The sequence below is a fragment of the Colius striatus genome, chromosome 5 (assembly GCF_028858725.1).
Source record: "Colius striatus isolate bColStr4 chromosome 5, bColStr4.1.hap1, whole genome shotgun sequence".
Lineage (NCBI taxonomy): Eukaryota > Metazoa > Chordata > Aves > Coliiformes > Coliidae > Colius > Colius striatus.
Window position 1 is genome coordinate 30,501,674 of NC_084763.1, and position 12,976 is coordinate 30,514,649.

Below are 12,976 nucleotides of genomic sequence, written 5' to 3' on the forward strand. Positions count from 1 at the left end.
TATGTTGCATCTCTTCCCAGATGTCCTGATGTTTCATGGGCCCATCGAGCTATAAATAGCTCACCTTTACGCTCCCAGTCTAGATCTACCTGAGCTAGTTCAATTTTAGCAGCTTTATCTACCTGTTGGTTATTCCATTGTTCTTCATTGGCACGGCTTTTTGGCACATGAGCATCTACATGACGTACTTTCAGAGTCATATTTTCCACCCGAGCAGCAATGTCTTGCCATAATGCAGCAGCCCAGATGGGTTTACCCTTGCGCTGCCAGTTGGTCTTCTTCCATTGCTGTAGCCATCCCCATAGAGCATTAGCCACCATCCAGGAGTCAGTGTAAAGATAGAGTACTGGCCACTTCTCTCGTTCTGCAATCTTTAGAGCTAGTTGGATAGCCTTCACTTCAGCAAACTGACTTGACTCACCTTCTCCTTCAGTGGCCTCAACAACTCGTCGTGTGGGACTCCACACAGCAGCTTTCCACTTACGATGATTTCCTACCACGCGGCAGGATCCATCAGTAAACAAAGCATAATGCCTCTCATCTTCTGACAGTTCATTATATGGTGGTGCCTCTTGGGCGCGAGCTACTTCCTCAGGCAATGCTCCAAAATCTCTGCCTTCTGGCCAGTCCATGATTTCTTCCAGGATTCCTGGGCGATTAGATTTCCCCAGCCGAGATCGTTGTGTAATCAACGCCATCCACTTACTCCATGTAGCGCTGGTTGCATGATGTATAGAAGGGGTTTTCCCTTTGAACATCCAGTGTAACACAGGCAGACGTGGTGCCAAGAGGAGATGAGCTTCTGTGCCAATGACTTCTGAAGCAGCTCGAAGTCCCTCATATGCTGCTAGTATTTCTTTTTCAGTTGGGGTGTAGTGGGCTTCCGATCCTCGATATCCTCGGCTCCAAAACCCTAATGGTCGACCTCGGGTTTCTCCAGATGTTTTCTGCCAGAGGCTCCAGGTGAGACCATGCTCTCCAGCGGCAGTGTAGAGGATATTCTGCACATCTGGTCCTGTACGGATGGGCCCAAGGGCGACTGCACGAGCTATTTCCTGTTTAATTTGTTGAAAAGCTTGTTGTTGCTCAAGGCCCCACTCAAAACAGTTCTTCTTTCTGGTGACTCTAAAGAGAGGGCTCACAAGCTGACTATAACCTGGGATATGCATCCTCCAGAATCCCACAAGGCCCAGGAAAGCTTGTGTTTCTTTCTTATTAGTCGGTTGAGACATAGTAGCTATTTTATTCACAATATCCATAGGCACATGCCGCCGCCCATCTTGCCATTTTATGCCCAAAAACTGTATCTCTTGTGCAGGTCCCTTTACTTTGTTTCTTTTTATAGCAAAACCAGCTTTCAGGAGAATCTGTATTATTCTTTTCCCTTTCTCAAACACTTCTTCTGCCTTGTTGCCCCATACAATTATGTCATCAATGTACTGTAAATGTTCAGGGGCATCACCCGTTTCCAGCACAGTTTGGATTAGACCATGGCAAATAGTAGGACTATGTTTCCACCCCTGGGGCAATCGATTCCAGGTATATTGGACACCTCTCCATGTGAAGGCAAATTGTGGCCTGCACTCTGCTGCCAATGGAATTGAGAAGAATGCATTAGCGATGTCAATCGTAGCATACCACTTGGCTGCTTTTGACTCCAGTTCATACTGGAGCTCTAACATGTCTGGTACAGCAGCACTCAGTGGTGGTGTCACTTCGTTCAGGCCACGATAGTCTACTGTTAGCCTCCACCCTCCATCAGATTTTTTCACAGGCCATATGGGACTATTAAATGGAGAATGAGTTTTGCTAATTACTCCTTGAGCCTCCAGTTGATGAATCAACTCACGGATGGGAGCCAGGGAATCTCGGTTCGTGCGATATTGCCTCCGGTGCACTGTCCTGGTAGCAATTGGTACCTGTTGCTCTTGAACTTGCAGCAATCCCACAACAAAAGGGTCTTCTGAGAGGCCAGGTAAATTAGAGAGTTGTTTGATTTTCTCTGTATCTACAGTGGCTATACCAAAAGCCCATCGATACCCCTTGGGGTCTTTGAAGTACCCTCTCCTGAGGTAATCTATGCCAAGAATACAAGGGGCCTCTGGACCAGTCACAATGGGGTGTTTTTTCCATTTGTCCCCTGTTAAGCTCACTTCAGCCTCTAATACAGATAATTCTTCACATCCCCCTGTCACTCCAGAGATCCAGACAGAATCTGTGCCTCTATACCTTGATGGCATCAATGTACACTGTGCCCCTGTGTCTACTAAGGCTTTATACCTTTGTGGGTTTGATGTGCCAGGCCATCGAACCCACACAGTCCAGTAGATTCGGTCATCCCTTTCCTCCTCCTGGCTGGAGGCAGGGACCCTCTATTTCTGTTCTTCATCAGAGTATTCGCTATCTGATCCTTGCAATTGCAGACCTGAAGTCTCCTCATTGGCTTCGAAGGAAGTAGTTGCAGTTCTTCTATGTCTTGGAGATTGTTGATTGTCCTCTTTTGTTTTGGCAGCCACTCTGCTGACAGCCCTCTTGGGCAGTCCTTTTCTAACAGCTGCCTTCCCCCTTAGTTCACGTACACGCGCTTCTAGCTTAAAAGTGGGTTCACCATCCCACTTCCTCATATCCTCTCCTTGGCCACGCAAAAAGAGCCAGAGTTCATTTCGCGGTGTACTCCTGCGTCTGGGACTTCCTTTTCCCCTGGTCGGGACAGTGGATGACTGAATTCTTGAGGCAGATCTAACAATCAGGCCATCATCCCACACTGATGAGGAGGTGCAGAGGCTCTCTTCATAGTTCTGTAACCAAGAAGATACCCTCTCCACTGTTGGTATGTCCATGTCTGGATGATACACCATTGCCAGGATATTAGAATATGTAGCTGGGGCACTCTGGATCACTTTTCTCAACATGGCCCGTGTACACTGGACATCGTCTGGATCTGTGGAGGCCTCGACATTATCCAGATCACCATAGATGACTTCCAACACAGCTAATTCCCTTAGATATTGGATCCCTTCATCAGCTCTAGTCCACTTTCCTCGGGCATTTACAAGGTCTTCCTTGAATGGGTATCTTGCCCGTACACTTGAGAGGAGTCGTTTCCAGAGACTACAAACTGAGGTTTTCTTTCCAATGCCTTTATCAATTCCCCGGTCCCTAGCAAGAGATCCTAGCTGTTGGGCTTCTCTGCCTTCCAATTGTTGACTGTCAGCCCCGTTATCCCAGCATCGGAGCAGCCAGGCACCAATCCGCTCACCTGGCTGGCGACTGTAATCTTTTCGCATATCTCTAAGTTCTGTTGAGGTGAGGGACCGAGTAGTTTCCATTTCCTTTTCGATTTCTCTCACTTCTCCTGATCTCCTTACCGAAGGACCAGTTTCTTCTTCTAGCCTTTCCTCTTCCTCCTCGTCTGCCCTTACTAATCGATGATATGGACTTGACCTCCTTATCCACTGCTTCTTTTTCACTACTGGGGCAACCACTGTGGTTGTTGTTTGGTTCCCTGACTCAACCATGGTAGTCTCAGGTATAGTTTGAATTTCCACCTCGGCCATAGTTCTCTGAGAGGGCTGGACTGCGACTGACTCAACTATGTTGGTCTCAGGTATAGTTTGAATTTCCACCTCGGCCATAGTTCTCTGAGAGGGCTGGACTGCGACTGGCTCAACTATGTTGGTCTCAGGTACCGTTTGAGTTTCCATTTCAATTACAGTTCTCTGAGAGGACTGGAATGCAGCTCGGTAGGCAGAGGCTAGGCCCCAGTATAATGCCTGAACCTGATGGGCCTCATTAGGGTAGGTAAGACACCCTTCTATCAGGTAGCGTGTCAGTAAAGCAGGGTTTTTTATCTGTTCAGATGTAAAATCCCAGATTACAGGAGGTGATAACCGTCCTAGGAATTTGCCTAAATTCATCCACATACCCTGCCACCCAGGGACTGGCCGCTTCAGGGGGCATTTTAACATGTTTCCATCGCAAATTTGTACTCTCTGATACCCAGATGACTCCAGATTCCACAAGATATATAATATACCAACCATGTTAATTAGTAATATTAAAACTCTCGTATAAGGGTGACTAAGGACCTGGGAAGTCTGTGTAACAGAATTGTCTAGATCAGTCCGAGCTGAGGAGAAAGAGGTGCTTTGCCCCATGGCCTCCACAAGATAGCTCCCACAGCACACTAAATTCATCAGTAACAGAATGAGACTTGCTATTATTATTTGGGCCATCATGTTCCCAGGCCCTTTCATCCTCTTCACAAAATTATATAGCCAGCTTAGCAAAGCTATTAAGGTTAAAGCACAGCCGAGAGTCAATGTTAGGAGCATCATGTTCCCAAACATTAGAAAGTGTAAGATAAGCTGCATAACAGCAAGGCTCCGTGACCAGCACAGGAACTTCGCTCTCATTGGTTTACTGTAATTGCAATGCAGTTAATGTAAATCTGCTATTATCTGGCCCCACGTTGGGCGCCAAAAGGGCTGTGGTAGTTTGAGCCTGGCTGGATGCCAGGTGCCCACCACACCGCTTTACCCCCCACCTCCTCAGCAAGCCAGGGAAGGGGAGAAAATAAGATGGGAGTCTCGTGGGTTGAGATAAAAGCAGTTTAATAAATAAGCAGCAAAGCCGCGCGCGCGGGAAGCAAAGCAGAAGCAGATAAGCTGTTACTCTCTACTTCCCATCAGCAGCGATGTCCGGCCACCTCCCGAGAAGCAGGGCTTCAGTACGCGTAGCGGTTGCTTTGGGAAGGCCAGAAATGAATCTCGCCTCCTCTTCCTGCTCCTTTCCCCCAGTTTATATTCCTGAGCTGACGTCATATGGTATGGAATATCTCCTTGGTCAGCCTGGGTCAGCTGTCCTGGCCATAGTCCCTCCCAAGATCATGCCCACTCACAGCTATTGGTGAAGGTGGGGGAAGGAATGCTGGAGGGACAGCCCCGATGTTGTGCAAGCGGTAGTCATAATATTGATATCAACAGTAAGCACAGCACTGCAGGAGCTGCTGTGGAAAATCACTACCGTCCCAGACCCACTACAATACTGATTTCTGAAAATTAAAGATAAAAAAACCCAACCCACAAGTCAAATGCAAAGAAGAAAATAATGTGATTATAAAGCTTAATTTAATGAAATGAGAGTGAAGGATTATTTGTTTGAAATATTCTCTTAGGGCAGGGTTACATATGCATAGCAATGTCTTACTGTGGCTAATGTACATTCACAGATTAGCAAACTACAATGTTAGACTGTTTAGTGTGACCTCATATATCACAGACTATTAAACGTTCACAGTTAAATAGTATGGAATATCAGTTGTTTATCTCATCAGGTATTCTGTTTGATAGAGGCCGATAGCTCATACTTGTGTATCTGCAAGATTGATTTGCTGAACATGTAAGGAATAGCTGGATCAAAAGAGTTTCATCTCAACTGTACACAAATTACAGTTAATGTGCTTTAAAATTTTATTCCCAAGTCACTTTTACTTCACAATTACAAGATAGGAGTTATACCTAGGCGTCCCTAAAGAATTTAGTCTTATATTTGTTGGATTTGTTTGGTTTTAACTTCTGGCTTTTTCTGATTTGAAATAACAACGCTTTGTAATTAAATCTCAAAGTATAGAATTGAGTAATTGTTTTCCCAGAAAATTTCTTATTCGCCAAGTAGTTTTGGAGAAGAAAGGGATTTTTATGAGTTTTACCTGATTTCAGATGAAACAAGAATAAAGAACCAATTAGTTTTGGAACTGCAGAACCTGATTTTTTGGCTAGACTTGCAAAGTGACTTGGCATCTCTGTGTGATGATGAGCCAAGGAAGAAGATACTGAGCTTTCGCTTTTGCTTAGGAATCCCGTAGTCCAGATTCCTGCCTGTAGTGCAAGCAGAACTCTCATCTCCCATAGGTACACCCTAACTCTTGTTGTGTATTATAGGACAGATTGGCTTAGTTTGTATAACTGATACGCACCAAGTGAGGAAATGTGTTATGTTTGCAGAACTGGAACAGATCTGCAGCAACAGGGCAGTCTTTGTTCTTATGTTAGCAGCCTGCCTGTACTGACCATGTCTGTCTTTGGGAAGTGCAGCTACCTCGAGGAGTGCCTGTCTCATTCCTACAGCAAAGAAGAAGTGAATACAAGAGGCACTTCAGTCACATTTGTTTTCACAGACTTTAAGATTATTCCAGCTGTTTTGAAATGCACGTGTTATGTGCATTTGTAAAGTCAGTGATAACAAAATGATGAATAAAAGAAATCTTAAATGTTTTAAGAAGACATAAACATTTTGAAATTTGGATATGATCAAGACAGCATCACAAAAAAAGACTTAAAAAATCCATTCTTTCAATATCCTAGAGCAATATGTCTTACCCATTAACAACTCCAAATCAGTCAGAAAAGCAATCTAAGCATATTACAGTTCTATTAAAGCATTCAAAGAAACTACCCTCATATCTCTGCTATTTTATGAGTGATATGCAAGTGCCTTTGTAAAGCTAGCCTTTCATTCCAAGTGTGCTTTGCTTAAGTATCCAGAACCACAAAGAAGTGCTTCAGCCCCAACTGTTTTTGTACCTTGAAATGGTTATATTTTAGTACTGCCAGGCAGTTGTCACCATATCATGTGTTATATAAAATGTATTTAATATCATATGTCCCTTTTTCATGTATTCTGATAAAATTACATGTGTATTTTTTTCTGTGATACTCGTTAATTTTTATATTCTTGTCAAACCTGTTATCTTTTAGCAAAGTACTCCTAAAATTGAGCATCCTTGATCTTATTACCATTTACCACATCTACTTAGGGATATATCTAACTGCCACTTTTCCAACCCCTTCTGGTTTTTCTATACCTATTTTAATTTGAGGGAGCAAAAGGGAATGCTGTTTTTTTGAAGAGAATGGCACATTTGTTTATAAATAAATAGTATATTTTTTATTATTACAAAGATTTGGTAATAGTGCTAGCAGTTTTATATTTCAATAATATTATCTCCACATTTTATTCATTTTTTACACTGTTTTTAAACTATTGGTTTAATTTGAGCAGAAGTGGATTCCTACTGAGCTGCAGACATTCTTGCCTTAATGTTTTTCATTTACAAGTCAATGTCACTCTCATTTTTTCCCTGAATATACATTCTTGCATAGCTGTCAAAACTGAATCTAAGTTGTCACTTTATTCTCAAATGCCTTAGGAATAGGCATCCATTCCCGGGGAAACACTGCTTCCCACACACTCCCCTTTAATTTATGAATTTGCTTAAATATTTCCCTTGTGTTTTTTCTTGAGCTAACATCAGATGGAAGTAATTACTGTAGTAACCTTCCTTATGTCTTCTAAATTGTCCTTTTTTTTAACCCTTTTAATGAGGGAATGTGTCTATACTCTTCATGTGGATCAATTTTATCTCCCATGCCAGAAAATTCCTGACTTTATTATCTTGAATTTTTTTTTCTTTTCAAATTATACTAACTTTCCCATTTCCATGCTTATATTCCTATTTGCTGGTGTTAGCTGCAAGATTTTTTTTCCTGAAATAAGCTGTTTGAATAGCATTTTGAAACATGTGTTACATAACCATAATTTTGGTTTATGATTTGAGGTTTTCATTTTCTTTTTAAGGAAAATGCATGCAATGTATAGTCTTGATGCTTTGCGTATTGGCATATATTTTAAGCCATTCTGCTAGACTTATGTGGCATCCATTCTGAGAAAAAACCTTTATTTCTTTCCAGTCATTATTTCACTACATTCAAACATTTTTAGTTTTCTTTAATTCTCTGTTGCAAAACTTAGGATTAGTTAGTCTTTGACGTCATATATTAGTGAATATGATGTTTTCTATTGCTTGGTTGCATCAATATTTTTAAACTCAGAGAGTAAAAATATCTCTATTGAAATAATTTAAAAATTTTGATTTTGTCCAGTGCTTTCATTAGAATGCTCCTTTCCTCATGTTTGCTGCAAATCTAGACATCCCACAAAAGCAACTTGGGGTATAAAGTATTTTTGTGCTTGTGACACTTTTGAGTATCTGAAGTATCCATTTCATTTCTCCCAACAATAAGTGCTTAAAACCCTTTCCTCCTTGCATGACTGTATAGGAGGAGGTCAGCCTCCTCGGTGTTGGGCTATAAAAGCTAATATGGTCTCTGACATACACTTGCTGTGAGCGTACATTTTTCTTTTTAGAGGAATGTCCTATGGCTCATCTGCAAGTGCTAATAAAAACCTTCTCTTCCAGTTGTCTTTCTCACTATTCTTGTCTTTTAGGAAAGACTAAAATGTCAGTTAGATTTTCCCTGTCTTTCTATCACTTGCGGATAGGAGTCCTATTGTTCCTGTGTAGGCCACGAATGTTTAAATGAATTCCCAAATCTTGATTCTATATGTCCAGTAACACCAGAGATCTAGGAGACATGTTATCTGCTCTCAGGGCTAGACATCTAGTAGCTTGTGGTCAAATCTGGAAGGAAAGACCTCTTTACTCATACATGACTGAGCTTTTAAGTGCTTTGAATACAAGAAACTGAACGTACTGTCTAAAACCAGACAGAACAAAGATGGCATTATCTGAATTTTTCTTCACAATTACTGACACATGAACGGTTTTTAATCTTAACCTGTAACAGCCTTTGTTAGCTCAATCTGGACCTGAAATTGCCAGCTGTGCCATCCTCTCTGGTAATTATGTAACACAGATAAATATCCACTGGGAGCTAGGACAGAAGCTCAAAAAATATTTTCCATTGATCCATGAATTAGACATAAACAGTGGTCTTTACATATGCATAATTAAAATATTTAACAGTTTCTTCTGCCCAGAGCCTCCATGTCTCCTTTTGTGATCTTTTGCAGTCTCTTATAGAGAAGTCCAAAATAAGAAAGTCATGGATGACTCCAAGCACATTAACGTGTTGTAGAAGTTAGGTATTTTGTTGACTAAAGTTTGTCAAAGTCAATGTTGGTGTTTATGAAGAGGAAGAAAAAGGAACAGTATTTCATGTAGTCAAAATGGTAATATGTAACTAATAAGACTTCAAAATAGAGTTTGATTTTGCTTGTTTATGTTTCAAAATAAAACACTTTATTTTCTTCCACTGCATGAACTTTTACCCTCTGTTATTGTTCCAGGAGGAATACAGTGCCCAAACAGCAGTGCACTACAGGAAACGCGCAGCTGTAATGAACACTCCTGCACTGTGTATCATTGGCAGACTGGCCCGTGGGGACAATGCATAGAGGACACGTCTGTCTCTGCTTTCAACTCCTCTGCCAGCTGGAACGGGGAGGCCACCTGTTCCGTGGGGATGCAGACAAGAAAGGTCATCTGTGTGAGAGTCAACGTGGGACAAGTGGGCCCAAAAAAGTAAAGATCGTAAAAAATATCTTCATGCTGTAATTAATCTTTGGGTTTTGCTGGGTTTTATTGCTAATGAGTGCATGCAAAGATAAAAAGGCCCCATCTTTGTGTTCTCATGAGGGAACAATTAATCTTTTAAAAAAGTACAAAACTGAACTCTTAGAGAGCAGTGTAGGGGTAAGGGACTTGGGTGTCTTGGTGGACAGCAGGATGACTATGAGCCAGCAATGTGCCCTCATGGCCAAGAAGGCCAGTAGCATCCTGGGGTGTATTAGAAGGGCTATGGGCAGTAGATCGAGAGAGGTTCTCCTCCCCCTCTACTCTGCCCTTGTGAGACCACATCTGGAATATTGGGTTCAGTTCTGGGCCCCTCAGTTCAAGGACAGGGAGCTGCTGGAGAGGGTTCAGCCCAGGGCCACCAAGATAATTGAGTGAAGCATCTGCCTTTGATGAAAGGCTGAGGGAGCTGGGACTCTTTAGCTTTAAGAAGGAGGAGACTGAGGGGTGACCTCATTAATGTTTACAAATATGTAGAGGGTGGGTGTCAGGAGGATAGAGCCAGGCTGTTCTCAGTGATGTCCAATGACAGGGCAAGGGGCAATGAGTATAAACTGGAACACAAGAGGTTCCAAAGAAACACAAGGAAGAATTTCTTTGCCTGAGAGTGACAGAGCACTGGAACAGGCTGCCTAGATGGGTTGTTGGGTCTCCTTCTCTGGACACAATCAAAGCCCACGTGGACAAGTTCCTGTGTGACCTACTCTAGGTGGTCCTGCTCTGGCAGGGGGACTGGACTAGATGAGTTTTCGAGGTCTTTTTCAGCCTTTATGATTCTGTCATTCAGTGAAGCTATGGGAAGACTATGTAAATCTTCCTCACTATTGATTTTTATGGGTGATATTTACAGTGATGATTCTGCTGACAGCTGTCTGACTACTAAATTCAGCTGGCTCATTGCCATTATCGGGTTGAGTACACTGGGGTATGTGTGTGAGACGCAGTGCAGTACTATTTCCAGGATCTTTGTGGTACCTGCAAGAAAGTGATGCACTATATGCATTAGTGCAGTTCCATACAAAAATACTGTTTTGAATCTAAATGTAGTACAACCCATGTAAGTGCATATTCTCAGAAGCAGATCAAGGAGGTGAAACATGGCATAGCTCTGAGAGGACATTTGTTTAAACATTAGTTTGACATCTTTTTTGAGGGGTTTTTTTTCCCATATACATGTTTTTTTAAGAGATCCCTTTGGCTCAATAATTTAATTTTACAGTTTGATATACGACTGGGGTTAAATACAGATTAGCTGCTAGTACAATGCATTTAGTAATGTCTTCATGCAGTTCGATGTTCTGTAAATGTGTCTCACTCAGGACAGATTCAAAGCTGGAAGAGTTGGTAGCAGAGGTCATTTGGAAAGATCATGAGGCAGCTGTTCTCATGCTAAACATATGCAAGTTCCTGACATTTGTTGCTTTGTTCAACAGTATACTTATTCTAATTTATTTTAAATGAAAATATAGGGAATAATACCAGCACATTCAGTAATCTGAATTGTTGCATATCTGCATTAAGTTGCTGTTCTATTCAGTCATGATACCATTATATCTTTTATTTGGTATTGATTTTACACTTTAAGAAAAACCTGTTATGATTTATTCTCCTTTTGAAATCTACTGTCAATGTCTCTGCTTTTGATTTAACCTTAAATTTTTGGGAGGATGATTGTTGTGTCATAAGTGAATTCTCTGAAATGAGAAAAAAAAATCTTGACTGATCCTTCAAATTATCACATTAAAATCACTGAATTGTTTTTAAAGATCCAGACATTTAACATGAAAATGTAAATAGGAACTTTGTTTTAAACTCTCTTTAATAGAAAGGATTACTATGGTACAATACAATCAATATTATTGGCCTTATCTACCTCAGAAGTTACAGACTTCAGCTTGTATCTTTTGTGTTCAATTTGACCTTGAGTAAGGACTGAAAAAAATCAATACTTTGCTTTAAGCTACATATACAAACAATATAAAAGATAGAAATGGTGTTCTAATTGAACTAATTGCCTTGCCCAGTGATCTGAAGAGGAATTGTAACATTCAGTGTTCCTGAAAGATGGAGTAAGTTCTCAGTGGAACAGTGAATGTGTATGTCAGAGGGGTTTTTGTATGCTTATAATTTCTGTTCTTAAGGAAAAATCCATTAGTAAGCCAATGTTCAATACTTTTCAGAAGCATTTTTAATCTTAGCCTTAGAGAAAAATTCTGAAACGTAGTCAATGTATGTGATTGGTCGCAATTTTTTTTTAAGTGTACCTGACTAGATGCATATATAATCTGATTTTATGAATCACATACAAACAGGGCACAATTTGACTTAAAAATGTAGAGAGCTTACAGAGAAGTGATGGAGATTTATGCTGCTGTAGGTCTAGTACTTCATGGTCTTTGACATTGGCATTTTAGGAAAGGAAAAAGAGAAAGGGCAGAGATGTTGTGAGTTGGTGCTGGTTCACAATAATGGATAACACTCTGAGAAGTTTATGGGAATATACAGGAAATTGCAGAAACAACCAATAGAAATAATGAACTAGCAAATGTCATTGCTGAAGAATACATTCTGTGAAGCTGCAACTCAACTTTTCTTCTTTTCCTCTGTTTCTTCTCCCACACTGCACAGGCATAGTTCTCCAATGCCCATGGAGGCTACATTTGCCCCTCAGCCTGGCAAGAAGGATGCCTCAAACAAGCAAAGCCTTTGCCAGCTGATCCAATCCAAATACAAAACTGATCTTTCATCTCTTTGGTCCCAGTTGCCCAGCAGCCACAAGAATAGAAGCTACTTATAGTAATCCTTTTTTGTAATGAGCCAAAAGCTCCGAAATATGGGAGTGATATTTTTCTTACCTCTTTCATGTTCTTCTGGCAGGCCACAGTCTGTCTGCTTTTAGGGAAATAGTAGTTTTTAAATTATTTTAAAGATTTGCAGTACTTCTACAAGAATTACTGCATCATTCTGAAAAAAAGTGCTGCAGCATAGAGAGTTGTTTGTCCTTGATGAAAAAGTAGGAACACAGAATGGGAAAAATTACCTGGGTTAATAAATCTCAAATGTGGCAGTCCAATAAGCCCTTTGTATACTGATCAAGCCTCATCTTAAAGCAGGCTTGTCTCTTCCAACTGTCTTTCCAGGTCTTATTGATCTGTCAGTTTCAAACCTTTTTCTGATTTCTGTTATATTTGTGACTAAGTTAGACCTATTTGTTCCTGGGTTAGCAGTGTTGCTTAGTTTAAATATGCCTCCTTCCTCCTTTACATTTCTTCTAATTTTATGAAGAGCTAAAAATGTTATCTTGCTAAGCTTAACTAGATTTTATTCATAATTATTTGGAAGACAGAAAATAACACTCAAAAGACGGAGTCTGGAATGATGAGTGAGAAATCATATTTTTAATAGTTAAATCCCAAAGTGCAGAATGCAGTGGCTTTGGCTTGCTTTCACCAGATATATTTAAGTACTAATACTTTTTATTTCTGTGCTGCATCCTGGTAACTTCTGGACAAATAGCATTCTCCTTGTGTGCCTGCAGCC

General features: G+C 40.9%; 1 protein-coding gene across 1 annotated transcript in view; it reads left to right on the forward strand.

Annotated features, from left to right (window-relative positions):
* THSD7A (thrombospondin type 1 domain containing 7A) overlaps positions 1-12,976 on the forward strand; it is a 280,474-nt gene that overhangs the window by 213,287 nt on the left and 54,211 nt on the right. Inside the window, exon 9 of the mRNA XM_061996511.1 lies at positions 9,151-9,385. Within this exon, the coding sequence (XP_061852495.1) occupies positions 9,151-9,385 (235 nt within the window). The remainder of the gene's footprint in view (positions 1-9,150; positions 9,386-12,976) is intronic.